Below are 18,213 nucleotides of genomic sequence, written 5' to 3' on the forward strand. Positions count from 1 at the left end.
GCTCTGATGAGGCCATCACATATCAGTCCTGTGAAGTTCTGTTACTGGAAAAGTTTGCATTCCCTGAGTATGTAGCTAGTTTGTTACCAAATTTAGACTATCTAATACCTGAGCAGAAATTACAGCACTTGCATTTTGAAACAGTCTGCTTTGACTCTTATTATCAGACATCTCACCTCTCCTGGAAGTTCCGGGAGTCTGCCCTGTATTAATAGTGGCTCCCTGATGCCTGAAAATTGTATACAATATCCCGGAAAATCTATTTTTTTTTCAGAGTGAGGGAGAGAGCGCATGCCATGGCAGAGTGTTCCAAAAAAAGAAAATATAAAACGTACGTCACCCCAGACTACCCTAAAGTGTACCCCTGCCTAATAGGGGTCAAAAATAATGACAGTGTTGCTCGCTGCACTGTTTGCAACAGTGACTTTTCTATTGCCCATGGTGGGTTAAGACTATAAAAGATGTGTTGAGGTGAGTTTAACAGGTGTCATTCATTCATTAGCATAGCTAACATTATTTAAACTAGCTGACTAGCTGCTAAGGAGCTACTCAATTGCAGACATCCCACCTCTTCCGGAAGTTCCGGGAGTCTCCCGCAAATTGATGGTGCTACCTCCCTGAAATGAGTTTTTGCAGGGTGGGATGTCTGTATTATTGAACCTGCGTGCCAGAACAAAGGGTTGCGACTTGGAGCCAAGAGCTATAGTCTCACAAATTGGCTGCTGAGTCCAGACTAAAATTCAGGCAAAAGAGCAGCAAGTGCCTACAATGGGTGGCTGACTGTCACCCCAGTGTTGTCAATCATGTGGCTGAAATACTCCAGCAGTGTTTTCATTGTGAAAAGCAAGACTGCAAACTCTTGGCTGAAAGCTGTATGTTTGACAACCTGGGAATTTGAAGAAAGAAGAAAAGAGGAAAAAAAAAAGACCCTATCTGAGCTATCTGTGTCCAATTAATTAGCTGTCATTTCAACCAATCACAACCCAGTTCTCATGTGCACCACTGTTTTCATTTCCCTTACTCTGGTTGTTTATCACTAAATTGCCTGATCACTGGAAGCCTATTGTGGAACTGGAGGGGTGCGGCTGAGGTTTTGCTGTTGTTGTTTGTTGCGTCCTGTGTTGTTTTGCTGAGCATTGTGGGTATGCTGAGTTGACGCTGAAATGTGTGGAGCCATTCGTGGGCTGCCCCCAGCGCATCCCCGGGTTGCGTTGGTTGTTAACACAAATGACTCTCTGTATGTCTAGATGTACATGTGACAAATGAATCTTGAGTATCCTAATCTGAAAATCTTCACAAGTTATTGTCATAAATACAACCATGTCACAAAAGTACATAAATACCTACCGATGCCCTTAGTGCCTACCATCTAGCCTGGATTTCCTATCGTTCTGCCTTTCCAATGGCTGTAGCATGGTTTGTGGTTGTGGAGGAAATTGCAGATGGCTTTGAAGGACAAATTGGAGCAGCTATGTTTCTAAAGGACACAGTACCACCTGCACCTTTACACCACGAGCACCCTACACTAAGTATCCCCCTGGACATCAGTGGGATCACCTGACAAGTACCAGCGACCGAATGATGAAGAGCGCTCACCTGAGAGAGGTCAGCAAGTTCTTCCCCCACAGGTCTACTAGCACTCCTGCAGGGCAGCAGCTCAACGGGTAGTCTCAAATGTTACGGACAGGGATTGCAGTGAGGTGAGCGACGTAGGTGTGAAGAATTGAGTGATGTTTAAAGGTGATTGATGAGGACTGATTGTGACCGTAGTACATGTGTGAGATAAATGGAGAAGATTTGTGTCCATACTGGTGAGGTTTTACTTCTTGTGTTGATCTTGATTGTAGACTCCTCCCATGACCTGGGGGGTTTTGTGGTCCTCTGCAGCAGATGGCACCTCTGTTCTTCTGCTTGTACACCAAACCTTCCAGTATTGCATTCCACTATCTGGGAGCCTAAACTGGGCCATATTTAAACCACGTGTAATAATGACTGCCACATCTTGTTCAAAGGCAGATGTTCTAAGAGATGAGGTGTTTCGAGCTTAAGCTAGCTTGAAATACTCCCAAATCAGGCTCTGTGGTGATGCTGTAAGGCAAAATAAGCTATGTTAATATTGTCTTGCCATTGAGATAATGACAACATACAAGCAAAATAGAATGCGGTTTGTTTGAACATTTTGCAGGTTCTGATCCCAGGGCTTTCTCGTGCTGTCCAATTTAATCTCCTAAATTTCTTAAATTTGATTTAATTGCCTCCTTTCCTGAAGATAATGACATGTTGAATCAGATGTGTATCTTCTAACTTCTAATATCTTACTCAGCTACATGCACTGTAAAACATGAATATTATTAATTCAACTACAGGAAGAAACACAGCCTCCAGCTTTCTCTCACCAGTGCTGATAAAAGTACTCGCCAACAATGATTAGAGTCACAGTGTTACAATGTATGGTCTTTCAAGCGCTTAGTTACAATAATCCTAAACTGATTCCATTTTATTCCCCTCACTTTCCCATCAATTGCTCCCAGATTTTACCAGTCAGCTACGTACTAGGGACAATTTACAATGGACAACCAACCTGCCAGACCACGTGTTTTTGGAATTTGGGAGGAAACTGGAGCACCTGCAGGAAACCCAGGGGTTTATAAGGAGAGCTTGCAGACTCCAGATGGATTGCGCAGTAGGTCAGGACTGAATGCAGGTTACTGGAGATGTGAGGTAGCTGAGCCACTATACCACCTTAATAAAGAAGCCAGGGGCTGGTTTGTTTTGTTAAGCAACACTTCCCATCACATCCTGGAGATTCTGAGACTGCAAACCACTCTGCACAATACACTTAGAGTATGGAAATTCATTACTGTAACGTCATGAGTAATCAAATACCAACATTAATCCCAAATCCCTGACTATAGGTACCAGCATGTGCTTACAATTGTGACAATTTCGAAAAGACTGCAGAAGCCTGTCCTTGGGTTAAAGTGGAATTTTGCTGGTTACATTTTCTAATGATTAACACAGCACCATGAACATTGTACTTGTTTTTTAACAGATATTAATTGTTGTATTCTCCAGTTTGATCATACTGATGTGATTAATCTGGGTGCTAAAGTGAATTTAATAGAAACTTTCATGGTAAGTGGATGCTGTGCTTGCACAGTATCTCCACTATGATGGAAACAATTGAGTTCTTTTTCAAATTCCAGTAACAATACTCTCAGGACTGTACTTCAGTGTTCATAAATCAAACAGTGGGACTTCTTTCTCATTCCCTAACTAAGCACTGAGGCACAAAAGCTATATATGGAATTATTGAATGATTGTATGCATTGGAAACAATTAGATTTGCAAACCTAGTAACTGTGATAGTTATGTTAAACTTTCAAAAGCAGATACTTGTCTGATTTTCATCAGACAAAGCACTCTGTCTGACCTGTTCGAATTTTGACACTTGCCTAAATCATTATTTACAATAAGCTCTTCTCATTTGGCAAGTCTGCTGGATTTTTGTTTGGACATTTTATATCGGAAAAATTATTAAATTCTGTAACACTTTTATACAGAGGAACAGTTTTTCACAGTGGATTATGATACATCATTCATGGTGTCCCCAGAGAGGACTGTAGACGTTTTATAGAGGTGTGAAAGGCACCCTGACAGCTTAGAAATGTTCAAAAGGGGAAAGAAAATGCAGCTTGATTAAATTATTAAGTCACAACTGCATTACAATTAATTATTCCCTGTTCAGAATGGAAATTGAGCAAGATTTTAGTTTCTAGTGTTAACTTTCAAACTGTCATGGAATCTAAAGACATTCCAGATTTTAGAGGCCAACTATTTATTAAAGAATTTTAAGTTCACCTACTTGACTACTTGAATCCGAAAGCTGGTTTATTGAAATTTGGATTTCAGACAAATGAAATAAACTGTTGTATATCATAGTAACGTCAGCACAACACTCAATTTTAATTGAGAAAATAAAACAGATTACATTTAGTTGTTCTTAATCTGTTTCTTTATTTTGTTCTTCCTATTTGGACATAGTAAGCAATAGAATTTGAGCCTACAGTTTGGAAAATTAACTTGATAAGTTGTCTTTGGGGTCCTGAGTAGCATAAATTAAGACTTTTGAATCGTAGGTCACCATTTCCTTCAGTTATCAGAAGAGCAAGATTATATCTCACACCAATTAACAAACTTTTCATACCATGACGAGAATCTGTCTGAGGCCCATGAAGGGATAATTTAACTTTTGCAATTCTTCATTACATTACTAAAATAGGAAGTAATTAGTTTTAGCAACTTGTGCAATCCCATCAAATTTATTTCTTTTTAAAAAAAAAATAACTAATTAGATCCTGATTCAACCATCGACGGTCAAGAAAATTCAAAAATGCTGATGAAATCTACCTCACAGATCATTGTTTAAACTCTGATTTCATTCTAGTGAATCCATGATGTTTCCCTTCTAAAGCCAATTTCAAACCACATTTTACTGACAACATTAAATTATCTTTGTTGCATAAGCTATCACTAACATACGTAGAGGTCTGGCAGGAAATCGTAGCAAAAAGGAGGTATTCCATGACTTGCTAGATGGTTAGGGATGCTCCAGTCTCAGCTTCAGAGAATGGTTCTTCCAATATCATTTCCATGAATTTGCTCCAATTACACATCAGTTGCCTCATAAACTTCCCACAAAGTTAATTCTGGTGAATAATAATAGTCAAGTACTTTCTAATGTCATGGCAATTGTTAATATAAGCCAATCAACTTCCTTTCACAAGAAAGTAAACTATATGGAGAGGGGAGCTGTCTCACTGTTTAGGACATTTCAAAATTAAAAATTATATCTGATACATTTTTTTTGCTTTCTTTCCCCTCTCTTAATCCATGCTTCCTTTCACTTGTTCTATTTCTCTTTCTGGACTTGATTAAATGATGGACTGGATTTGGGTGCATTATTTTGCCAATTCCAAATGGAACCATTTGCTATTTATCCATTTCCTGGGCAATGTCCAGTACTTTAATGCATTCAGTGTTGCACCTGTCAGTTAACTCTGCCAGTGGTTTTGATATACACTTATTATTATGAGCACTTACAGTGAAATATTGCCTCTTTTACTGGCACAAGATCTGAAATCCTATTGCATTCAATAGGAATTGTATAAATGAGATTTGGGAAGCTGAGGGGAGGTGAATTTACTTTAAAAGCTGCTTTAGTTTAATGGTACTTAATTTGTGTTTCTCAATATTTTAGCTGACTTTAAAGCAAAAACTATTTAATTTGTTCAAGTGTTTAATTTCAACAGATTTTGAACATCTCCAAATTTCAGAGACTCAAAAAATGGTTGTTAAAAATTACTGTCAGCTTTTTCAGGTGACAAAATTTGTGACAGGCTTCTGGCTGCTGTCAAAACTCTTGGAGGGTGTGGGGCTGGTAGTGTGGAGGAGGGTTTGCAAATGCAGCATCCTTGGTGCACCATTGAAGACCTTGCCTTCACAAAGGCCATATTGCTGGAGTTTTGGACACTCCAGTAACAGGGTGTGCAAATGTCATCCAGAGGGACAGGAAAGTAGACCCTTTGCATTGCATGAGGGTAAGTATATGGGTGAATCAGGGATACGGTTCAAGGGCATCTGGTTAGCAAAGTATGTCCTGTGAAAACATCCAGCCCTATTCATCCTCCCTTTCAGTCCCCCCTCCATTTATTTCTCCTTAGCTACGAGGATCTTTTGTTTCTTCCATTGTTTATCAAGACCTGAGGTGCCTTGGCTTCTTGTGCTGTTTTTCAATATGTAACAAATTTGTAGGCAAATGATTTAAAAATCTAAATGTGCTTTGAACACTCTAGCAAAATATGGCATGATGTATCTTGTGGCCTGAGGATAAAACTGAAATCTGTACTACTTAAAGAATCTGATAGTTGAAGCATAAGTTCTTTGTTTCATCATTCCAGCATTCTAGAGATCAAGGACATTTTTTTTAAAGCATTTTTATACTTGCATGCTAATGTTTAATGTAAAGAGCAGAACAAAGTCCATTTACTCCTCCAAAGAAAATCCATTACTTCCTTAAAAGAGATTCTCCTATGCTGCCTTTGGACCTGGTGGACTACTCCATATTGGCAATTCATCTTCTGCAGTTTGACCACTCACTAAGTTTAATTTTCCTGTAATTTTCCCTTCCAATTTTGAGAATGATATATCATTTCGAAATGAACCACATTTAAACATTGGGTAAGGGAAAGAATTATAGGCCTAACCAATGATTTGCAAAGATGTACTACTGGGGTCACTTCTGCTTTTAGCCAAATCATCAGGTGCAAGAGTTGAATATAGTTTAAGCATAAAATGAAACTGCCAATCTTATGTTGAATTTATTTATATTCTAAAGCATTGATAATAGGATATCAAAGTGTAGGTTTTTTTGGGAGCTGATGAAGGGAGGAGGTTAGTCAGATTTCTCAGTATAGATTTAAATGATTTCTTACAGTCCCAACTTTTCTCAGAAGTTGTAATCCCACCGATTTTCCAAATGCCAGTCAAACTGATGTCAGCAGAGATAAAATAATGTTGTCTTATCAAGCCCTGTGTCATAAGCATCGAACCTGCTACTATTTTGTTTATCATTTATATACGAAATGAAAAACTACATTTCCTGTTCTTTGTAATTTAGAACAGCGGAGATGTGGCCATTTTGTTAAAGAAATATTTTGGTTCACTCAAGTAATTAGTAAATTGGACAAAGAACTGGAAGCAATGTTCTTCTAATAACATCATCCAGTGTTATGGCGAAGCAAGATAATTCGTGTTTACTTTCACCTGCCCCCCCCATTGATTGAATTGCTTGTTATTTGATATATCTCCTAGCAGTTTTGTATTGTATTTTTCAAAAGAAATACTGAGTAAAATAAACCTATTTGTTGTTCTTAAGAATATTACTTTCCATTTCATGATAAAAGACACTTTAAGCTGCATTCACATAATAGAGACAATTTTTACAAATGCGCACATTTGGCTACTGGACATACCAATGAATTCCTCCATTGTGTATATTGGATATAGTGGTACCTAAACAGAATTTACCTAGAAGTATACACGACAGAGGATGGAGATGAACTATTTTCTCAATTTGTGTTCTAATGTTGTATTCAACTGCTTCAGTTGATCTGTTGAAAGCAAAAGTGACACTTCTAAAACTCCACTGTAAATCATTGTTTTATTAACCATCCAAAAGTATTATAGTGCTTCTCAGACCATGTTCTCACCATGATTTGCAAGAAAAGGCAATTGGCAACTAATACTAATTTTATTGCCATGAAATGTTTCAGTCTAATTGGCTTAAAGCATTTCTGGCCCCAATTTCTGTTAGAGAGTTGCTTGCTGAAATGTTAATTCGTATTTCTTTCCAATTTTGAAAGGAGTTGGTATTTACTACAGTACTGTATAATTTCCCTCATCCAAATTACTCTTGAAGGAAATGTATTTGTACTAAACATGGCAACCAATTGTGCTTATCTAGGTTCTTTGATCAGGAAATAGTTGCCTTTTGATTGTGTCCATTATAAAATGTTGTCCGGAACAGCTTTAGAATGTTCTTCTCAAATGTAAGATCAGAAAACTGAGTACTGTAACTTTTTCCATAGATAACATCTTGTTACTATTGCAAAGTATTTATAATTAAGATTCATAATTGTGGGGTTTCAATTGGTTTAAATTTATTGCTTGACTATCATTGTTTTCACAGCAAATGTTTTCTATATTAGCAAGGAAAGATTGAGAAAATTCTATATGGGTCATTGGTGGAGGGATGTTTCCTATTGTGGGAGAGTCTAAGATCAGAGGGCACAACTGCTGGATACAAGGATGTCCTAGTGGAACGTAGATGAAGGAGAATTTCTTTAGCCAAAAGGTGGTGAATCTGTGGAAATCACTGACGCAGATAGCTGCGGAGGCCAAGTCATTGGGTACGCTTAAAGTGGAGGTTGGTAGGTTCTTGATTAGCAAGGACATCAACGGTTATGGGGAGAATAGGGTTGAGAGGGATAATACGTCAGCCATAATGGAATGGTGGAGAAGACTCAATTGGTTGAATGACCTAATTCTGCTCCAGCATTATATTATGGGAGCAAACGTGTCTCACTCAGGTACACAGGAGTGCCTTAATTATTCAGTCTTCTGGCAGTCATATGTTCCTTGCTGCCTTTCCAAAACCAATTAACTGATGGGTATTTTATTGATCACAAAATTTGTGCATCTGTAGATGAACTGTTTTTGCGCCTCTGTTAGGAATTTGCTACGTCTAGTTAATCAGGTCTTTGTAAACAAAACTTTAATGCCATTTCCGTATCGCTTTCTCTGTTATGTATTTGTATTTTCAAAGTGCTCTTCTTGTAACCTGTAGGAGGTGAATAAAACAACAAAATAATGAAATTATTAAAGTTAATCTTGAGATTAACACAACCCTCGCTCTGTGCATCTAAACCAAGGTTCAATTATGCTACGTCATATTAATTGATAAATCATGGTGGAATACCTTGCTTTTAATTAATCAAACAAATAGATGAACAGTTTTGAGACTGGTTTCAAGGTCATTGAGAATGTATGTCTTTCTTGTCCAGACCCCGATCTATCTATATTTGAAATTGCTGTTGACGTAGTGGATGTAGGGAATCCTCTCACTTAAATTGCTGTCCCTGTGCAAAATTATTGATCCAATATGGACTTGGTTTAAGTTTTTATGGGCTGAGTATGTGGAAAGAATGTATTGATTATCTAGGTTTTGACTGATAACACTAAGAATTTTCACTTTAAGATTTGAAAATTGTATCAATCAGTTATAAATATCACTATGCTCAGGAGCAGAATTCTTGTCATAATTGCTTATAATGCCCAGATGAACAGTTGACCACATGAATCAAAATATTTATAAAAGCACAATCAGTATTACCTTATTAAGCAAATATATATTTAAATTTTAATCAGTTTATAGTTATATATGAATAAGAAATTAGGCATTGGATAGGAGATTAGTGTTAGAATTTAGGAGTGTAGGATGAAAGGAACAGGAGTACCTCGATCTTGTTTTGTCAGCAATGACCTTCACTTTACTTTATTGACTCATTATCTTCCCCTATGTCTCAATATATTTAGTTTAAAAAAAAACTTACTGAATCTCAGATTTACAAACTGACTTGGATCTTTTATGACCAACAAGTTGTAACTTTTCTGAGATGATAATTCATAATTTCAAAGCCTGTTTTAACTTTGACCAGTTTACTGGGCGGTTTTCTATAGGAAGCTGTCTCTGATCAGGTTCATGAGTTCCCAAGGGGAGTGCAGAGCATATTTGATCAAAAAATAACAGATTCCACCACCAGACTTGCCTTGAGGGCCAGTTAAGCCATGTCTTCAGGCATTCACAACTTCTTGAAAACTAGAAATTAATAAGATAAAACTATTCAGGAAACATAACCATGAAAAAACACCACAATTAACTGAATTCAATAATGAGAAAGGAAATTCCTTCTCTAAATAGTGGAAAATAGTCAGATGCTTGTATTCCTGTGGTAGGGCTGTGAGAAGTCTGCACTTCGCCTGGGATCAGAGATGGCTGATCAGATGATCTATCTTTCCCTTTTGCTCAAACACGAAGCAAACTGTTTGAGCATCCCAAATATCTCCATAATTTGTAACTGCTGTATTTTATTAGGAAATTCTGGGCCATGACAAACGACTTGGCATCAATTGCCTTTGCTGAAGAGGGTTACAAACTTCTACTTCTAAGTTTTGTAAATTCACTACTAAGGCCTGGCTCTAACTTTACATATTTGCCCTGTAGGCCTGGATTCTCTAATCAGTGAAAATCATTTTTCTCTATATATACTATCAGTTTCCCTTAATATTATTGATCAAATCACCCTTTAACCATCTCAATTACAAACAATACCAAATTAGTTTGGTATTTATGCTTTTAATTTGACTTTGGAGTTTAGATATTATCCTGGCAGCAATGGTCTCTCCAAATCCAATATGTCCTTTCTACAGGGTTGCCCAGGGTATTCCAGGTATGATCTAACGGGACTTTTACCAGTACGGAATACCTTCTGCCCTCTTGTACTCTGGACCTTTAGAAAATCATCGAATGGTCTTTTTGATCATTTTCTGCAACTCTCCATATTTTAAAATTTCATGCACATTTGCCTTGTATCTTGGGCATCCATAGAACCATGGAACACTACAGGACACAAAACAGGCCATTTGGCCCTTCTAGTCTGTGCCGAAACTTTATTCCGCTAGTCCCATTGACCTGCTCCCAGTCCATAACCCTCCAGACCTCTCCCATCCATGTATCTATCCAATTTATTCTTAAAACTTAAGAGTGAGCCCACAGTTACCATGTCAGATGGCAGCTCGGTCCACACTCCCACCACTCTCTGAGTGAAGAAGTTCCCCCTAAACCTTTCCCCTTTCACCCTAAAGCCATTTCCTCTTGTATTTATCTCTCCTAATTTAAGTGGAAAGAGCCTACTTGCATTTACTGTCTATACCCCTCATAATTTTGTAAACCTTTTTTTAAAAAAATCCCCTCTCATTCTTCTACGCTTCAAGGAATAAAATCCCCTCTCATTCTTCTACGCTTCAAGGAATAAAGTTCAATCTTTCCCTGTAACTCAACTCCTGAAGACTGAGCAACATCCTAGTAAATCTTCTCTGCACTCTTTCAATCTTACTGATATCCTTCCTATAGGTAGGTGACCAGAACTGTACATAATTGCTTCTAACTGCACATCCATTGTTTCTAACTCTTAAAAATGCAATTTAATTTGCCTAGATTGAAATACCTATGCCAAAGTTTTAATCTATTTGGTAAATTTATTAATATATCTGTAATTCAATGCCTCTATGTGTGCTGCTTAAACAGAATCACCTGTGTAAGTCAAATATAAAATGTGACAATGTGACTCCTTTGGCATTATACTGTGAAGTCTTATTGGCACTTCAGTATTCTGGGTAGGTCACACACCTGTGACCAGGTATAATATAGTGACCAAAATGCCGCCTTAATCAAAAATGCCACCTTTAATTGGCTGTAGAAACATTGCCTGGCATTCACTATATCCAGTTGAATGCTGTGTCTGTACTTGATTTTGCTTCCAGTGTGTATTTCTTTCCACCCTGAAATATTGAGCAGACTAGAGTGACTTTAAGTTAGCCAGGTGTTTGTGCAGCACATTTTTGGCAGATTATTAGCTGGTTGCAATGCAGATGCACAGCTCTGCATCCAAAGATTTTGAATAGTTTTGAAAGGACGCCTTCTTTCATAAACTGCTAAACAAGTGGAGCTGAGAGCCTCACGGGACTGAGGCGGTGTGGGGATGTCTGTTGGACTGGGAGCCACTGCTGGCTGGGGATGAGAGAGAATTGGGAGTGTATATCTTGGCAGTGGGATTTTACTGCAAGTCTTCCCTCGTGGAGGGTGGGGAGAAGGCTTGGTTTCCAGCAGGGTGTGGTATCTACTCTGTAGGTTGAGTCCATAGGAGTAAAAGGCAGGAGTCTGAAGGAGATGGGGGTAGAGTACTTAGCCTTTGCAGTTGGAAAACACTCATATAATTGGCAAACGTAGTTTGTGGGTGTGGACACGTCAACAGAGTGGTGATAGAATCCGCACATTTAGTTTGGAGGGCTGGGGAAGAGGATCGCTGGGAAATCCCTGAGCCTGAAAATTCGGGAAGCTAGGTCATCTCCCTTGTCCTGAAGGGACTGAAGTTAACTGTAAACTACTTCTGATGAAATGCCCCAGACCCAAAACATTGACATTTTTTTATTCCACAGATGTTGCCAGACCTGCTGAGTCTTCACTACCAACATTTTCTGATTTTTATTTCAGATTTGCAGTCTTTTAAAAGTATTTTTCATGCCTTCACTTTATCGTGTTTGCCAAAGATTTTCTTTTAATGTGACCCCTCTCTGTTTGCTGCAGACGGTGTACAACCTGGCGGACGTGGCGTGTAAATGTCACGGGGTGTCGGGCTCCTGCAGCCTGAAGACCTGCTGGTTGCAGCTGGCGGATTTCAGGAAAGTGGGCGATGCACTGAAGGAGAAATACGATAGCGCCACGGCCATGAAATTGAATGGGCGCGGCAAACTGGTGCAAGTCAACAGCCGCTTCAACGCGCCCACCACCCTGGACTTGGTTTACGTTGACCAGAGCCCTGATTACTGCATCCGCAATGAGAGCACCGGCTCTCTGGGCACCCAAGGGCGCCTGTGCAACAAGACCTCGGAGGGGATGGACGGATGTGCGCTCATGTGCTGCGGCCGTGGCTACGACCAGTTCAAGACAATGCGCACGGAGCGGTGTCACTGCAAGTTCCACTGGTGTTGCTATGTCAAGTGCAAGAAGTGCACGGAAGTAGTGGATCAGTTCGTCTGCAAGTAACACCACTCACTCCAACCCCAGCCCCCACCCCCTGAAAAATAGAGCTCCACAGGGACCCCCAGAACTAGAGACTCCAAAGGGGACTCTGCCTTAGCTGAAATAGTTCATCTTATACTTGAGCTAATTGAAAAACTAATTGACTAAGCCAAAGAAAACACAATAGCACATGGACTTTATCCCTACTGAAACATACATTTTATAAAGTCTGACCAAAGTGGAAGTGAATAACATTGCTGTTCAATGACCTTCCAACACCACCTGCATGCTGGCGGGTTATCAGTCCAGACCAGCAGGGCAATGCTGAACCTAATAGGCAAGGAGTACACTCGGAATAACAGCCACGCTTTATTGGGGAGGGGGAGAGGGGAGAGGTGGGGAAGCGGCGGCTAATTCCGTCTGTAAAACGGCCCAGACTGGCCCCATGAAATGGTTCACTGACGAATTCGAAGGATCAAGGGCCGAATTCTGAGCGGATGGACCTAAGGGTGAAAACAATGCCAACTGGACGCCCATAACTAACTTGTTCTTTCAAGGAAAACGACGTCACGCTAACAACCAGATTAAAGGATTATTTTTAAATATAAAAATGACAATTTATTAGATATATTTCAGAATATGCATTAAAGCATGCAAAAAAAAAACTTGTGCTGACAGTCGTTCATTAGCCAGTCTGGGACTTAAACATACAGGGTTCCTGTCATCTGATGGAAAACGTCCAGTTTTATGTCGCTTTCTAATATTTAAAAGCATAGTTTACTTCATTGCTTGTCATGTATTTATTTTGCAGACAATATTTGCTGTGGTGGTTGTCCGGTTTCTATGCATTTCAACATTCTATTTCAAACATGTCACGAATAATGAGGAACTGTCTTACAAACAGGCAATAATTTACTGAACATCTTTAATTGCAATATTTTAATTTCCAAAATAGTAGATATATAACTGCAGGTCGAAAACGGGAGAACTTGCTGGGATGGTAACTATATATTACGGGCAAACTAAGGTTTATTTGGTGTCTAATATTCCAGCTTTGTATATACGTTTACAATCAGCGGTTTAAATGTATTTATTTGCAAGTTATATTTAGAATAGAGTGGTCTACCTTTCAGCGTTTTTTTTTAACGGATTTGCTGTATTAATGGTCACCGAACACTTTTCAGTGGTTCTTCACATCTCTGGAAATGTCACGCGAAGTGAGAATTGCTTCTGTCTGTGGGATGTTTCATTTTCAACCCCGGGAGCAGTTTGGGAACATTCAACTCCGTCGGAATGTTGTACTGACATAAGTTGTAAAATTGCTACAGTCAGCACTTGTGCACTCTACATTCCCATTTATTAAATCGTCTGGGACACATTTTTTTGAGGTTTGGTTTATAATCTGTTGCGCTTGTTCCCAAAGGCTGCTTAATTTTATGTCGGGTTAGCGCGGAAAATGTTTACCCGGAAAACAGGGCACCCAGACTTGGTGTTTTTTTTAAATAAGGCAAACATTGTCTGTGTCCCTCACGATCCTGGCACAATTTCATTATCGCTTCGCATTCGACATGTCTTAAATGTACAATTTAAAATGGATCTCTTTATAACAGTTCAATATTGCAATAATAGATATAACCCAGGCCAGTAAAAATGTCGTCGCAATTAATTTAACCGTGGATAACTTTAATCTAGTATATTGTGTTGTATGCTTTTGATGATCTGATTATTGAACCGTACCTTGATCGAGATTCACCGAATAACCTTAATTCTTATACCACCCCGTAATGTTTAATGGCTATTTATAAGGAGAATTATTTTCAACGTTGAAAATAAAACTGGTATAGTTCAAATGTGTTATTGTTTGTATATCAGCAAGTGAAAACGTGTGTTGGTTCCGGAGATTTTTTTAAATTTGGCATTTTTTAGGAAAGCAGAGCTCTCCAAAACTTTATTTCAATTGAAGTGGACTCTTCTAATCATATTTATTTATAGTCGCCATCAGCAGTAACATTAATTGGGTTAATACTCAAGCCCATAACGAGAATCATTAGCGATTTATTTTTCATTTCGGTAACAGGGAACCAGCATCTTCATTTTCCAATAATGCTGCCTGACCGGCTGAACATTTCCGCCATTTTCTCTGTTATTCCCTTATTGATCTGAATTGCCAACGTTGGAGGCCAGGGCGCCAACATCATCTGACAGGTCAGCGCGGGAATGAAGTGTCTTTCTACTTTTATTTTTGGAAGATCCAAATGAAGGTAGGAGCCAAGTATTGGTGTTTTCTGCCTCAGCCAACCCAAGAGGCACTCCGGAGTTTTAAAATGGTGCCTCTGCTACGTTAAGAGGCACACAACCTCTCTCCAGTCGTCTGTAGAAAAGTCTGAGTGTCGTCTTCATCACTGTTTTAGAGACAGGAAGGCATAAATTGAAGGAAAGATAGTCTTGTTAAAATCATCTTCATGTACCGGTGCTCCAAAGCAGAGCAGCTCGGGGGCTGCCGCGGCGGATTCCCTCGCCATTTAATCCATCTGTTTCCAAACCTTTTTAAATGAGAAAATATTGCTCCCCGCTCCACGCCCCCCACCGGTCCTCCTTGTCTCTTACTGGAATTTGGTAGTAACCGAAAGTAAGGCAGTCAAAAGCAAACCCATATGCTCAGAAATACCCTGAGGTATAAATCTGAGCTCCCCGAGTCTTCCCAAGCTCGTTTTTCGTTCAAATATTTCCAATTTACTTTGTCAGTTTCATTTGTTGCATCCTATTAGCAGATTGATGTCGCCGCACTCCGAGGGAAAATGTTGTATTTGATTTGCAAATATCCATCAGCATCTATTTGAATGTAAACCAGATATTCTAAAAAACAGTTTGCAATAGTTATTTTTGGGTTTGTAGTATTTTCCAAGGCACGCACTCTCGTCAGAGTAGGATAACGAAAGGGGAGGAGGGGCAAACAGATGGACAAACTTAAGCGTTCAGTTTGCTAAACTTTCAGCAATTTGCATTTTAATCCTAATCAATATATGCCTTTAAATAATCCATTATTAAAATTCCTACCTCCTTTGACAACCCTTCGAAAGATGGCCGGATATTCTCTCTTTGCCCAGTACCTTGGAAAGCGCGGAAGCAAGCACTTTTACGCAATTCACAAGGTAATCTTCCACTTCAAACAAACTTGTCAAATATTTATTTGATGATAATCGATACGCATGTTCTGAAAACTTCACGTTTAACAGATTGCTGTCGGCACCATTCCAAATATAACCGCTCCATTAGGAACGGTTCCTGTGCAGAAAAGTGAAGTGGTAACTTTAATAGTGAACAACCTGTTTCTATCTCTTTACCTACGAGACACTAGTCCAGATTATTGACCAATGCTTTCATTTTGAGAAATTTTACGGTGTTAGTTTTTTTTTCGCTGTTAAGATGACCGGTCGGGTTACTGCTTTACTGCCAACAACATAGCTTTGTGTTTCTAATCGCCTTCATGTACATCCTTTAAACGGCGCCTTTTAAACCCAGAGAACCTCGCTACATTTAGTACAATTATGCATTTCGCGGTTCATAAAGTGACAAAATAAACACAAAAATTGAATTCTTTATATGCTTTCAGCCTGTAAGCAAAGGGCGGTAGGTTTCCCGGGCAATAAGTGGAGATGTTGGGAGTAGCTAGTAGTTGGACACGGTTAACATCTCTGCAAAAACCCCATTTTGTGAAAGTGCTGCTGAATTCACACGTTACACTTCCTGAAGTCTGTGTACGTTGGCTAACTATTTGCCATCCCCCGTCTTCACCCCGAAATTGAGGAACGGTGGTGGTGGGGGGCAAGTCTACGCTTTGATTATTCCATGTTAACAGTTTTTGAAATGACCAAGTCATTGGGGGCACACCTGGAAAATCTGGTTTGGAAGTTCTCTGAATTCGCCGAGGTATCACAAAGTTAGTTAAAGCTAGGATTGAAGGAGTGGTAGCCGGTGGCTCCCGAGCTTGAGAAAGGAAATAATTGAAATGTAAATTCCTACATCCATTCTGGGATTGCATACCTGATTCATTTCCCAGTAAAATTTGTGTTACAGGTAAGTAAAGGGGTTTTCCCCACAGACTTCTATGGCAAGAGGACAACAACCACTTTTCTTTGGCTATTAGCACTTGACACTTCAAAGCAGGTGGGTCAGCTTTGAAAGTAAGAAGATACAAGTGTTTATTTTAATAAACAAATGCTGTATTAAGAAGGGATAATGGGTTATTGAGTCTGCTTTATAAATAGAAAACGATGAGAACTGTTTATCCCAAAGTGTAACAGTTCAGATTTGATAAAATAGGCTTTGCTAATTTGACAAGCATCCTAAAGTGTTAGGGGATTCAAAGTAAGAATAACAAAGCCTTTACCCATCATCTTTCAAATACTCTTGAAAATGGCTTGTCTTTGAGCTTTGGAGGATTGCCAATATAACACTCTTTAAAATCCAGAACTTATGGAGCCAACTTTCGGAACTGGTCGCAGATAAATGTCTGCAGCCATTCTGTGTGCTTTTTAATACTCATAAAGATATGAGCTGGCTAAAAACAGCCAGCACACGGTGCAAATTGTAATTTGTATTTTTTTTCAATTGTTATAGAATTCTTTAGGATGTTAACAATATACAGAAAAGGAAATGCAGTAAAAGACGTGAATATGGAATTACAAAGGTGTTTTAAAAAAAAAACTGCAAGCAAGCTTGTTGATAAAATGAACACGTGGTATTGAATAACATTTTAGAATGTAATAATTTGGAGGTGAATGTAAGGAAATTGTTCACATTTGCAATGACAAAGTTAGGGATTACATATCAATGAATAATGTGAAACATCAGATGACAGACTTTAAGGGAAGCCTGGGAAGAGAGAACATGTACTAAGTACAAAATCTTTAAAATGAGCAAAGAAGGGAGATTTTGAGACTCATCAACAAACTTTAAAAAAAAAGTAGTAATAGTTAATAAATGATAACAAAAGGAAAAGCAATAGTTGATTATATAAACCAGGCCATGATACTCACAGAAAAATGCAGTGCTGTAACTGGTGAGATATTTGGCCTGTAGTTGGAATGGGATATCTAGTTTTGTGTGTTCTTTAGAGATTACATCAAAGGTATAGAACGGGCATAGAAATGATTTAATTACAAATGTTTGTAGATGATGTCAGGAATCAGGCAATAACCATGTATGAAAGGTGGAGAACTTGGGATCTTTTCATTAGAGCAGAATAAGTTAACGGGAAAATTGGCACAGGTTACAAAAATATGTATGGTAAATAAGGGAAATTATTCCAAATGGTTGGTTGGTCAATTAATGGAAATTTAAGACCATCTCTAAAAGAATAATTAGTTAACACATGGGTATTGGTCATTTGCAGAATTAGAGTCAGAATTAATGTGGCTTTAAAAACAAATGGGATAATTTATTATTCACAACTGCCAGGAGAATGGAATTAAGTTGATGGTTCTCTCAAATAGCAGAACAAGCAATGCAAACTTATTTAGGGGCATTTAAATGTTGTATTCTAAATTTTACATTCACTTTGTTCACTTACAAAGGCAGACTGGATTATTTGCTGACCATTTAGAAATCAGTTTGACATGTCTTGGATTTAAAAAAAAAGTAAATTAAAAAAAAAAATGGATCTAGTGCTTTCCCAGCGTATATGATGAATAAAATCTTTTTGGGCTTCCAGCGAGGTACAGGTATCAATCATAACTGATGTTTCAATGACGAACTCTGCCATCTTCTTCAGGGATGATGACATGCCCAGG

The 18,213-nt window shown here is 38.7% G+C and overlaps 1 protein-coding gene across 3 annotated transcripts in view; it reads left to right on the forward strand.

The window, feature by feature from the left end:
- wnt5a (wingless-type MMTV integration site family, member 5a) overlaps window positions 1-14,289 on the forward strand; it is a 35,187-nt gene extending 20,898 nt beyond the window's left edge. For all 3 annotated transcript variants that reach the window (XM_063068073.1, XM_063068074.1, XM_063068072.1), the window contains exon 5: window positions 11,987-14,289. In XM_063068073.1, the coding sequence (XP_062924143.1) occupies window positions 11,987-12,445 (459 nt within the window). In that variant the 3' untranslated portion in view covers window positions 12,446-14,289. The remainder of the gene's footprint in view (window positions 1-11,986) is intronic.
- Window positions 14,290-18,213: the final 3,924 nt, after the last annotated feature.

The sequence above is a fragment of the Mobula hypostoma genome, chromosome 15, assembly GCF_963921235.1.
Source record: "Mobula hypostoma chromosome 15, sMobHyp1.1, whole genome shotgun sequence".
NCBI classification, from domain to species: domain Eukaryota; kingdom Metazoa; phylum Chordata; class Chondrichthyes; order Myliobatiformes; family Myliobatidae; genus Mobula; species Mobula hypostoma.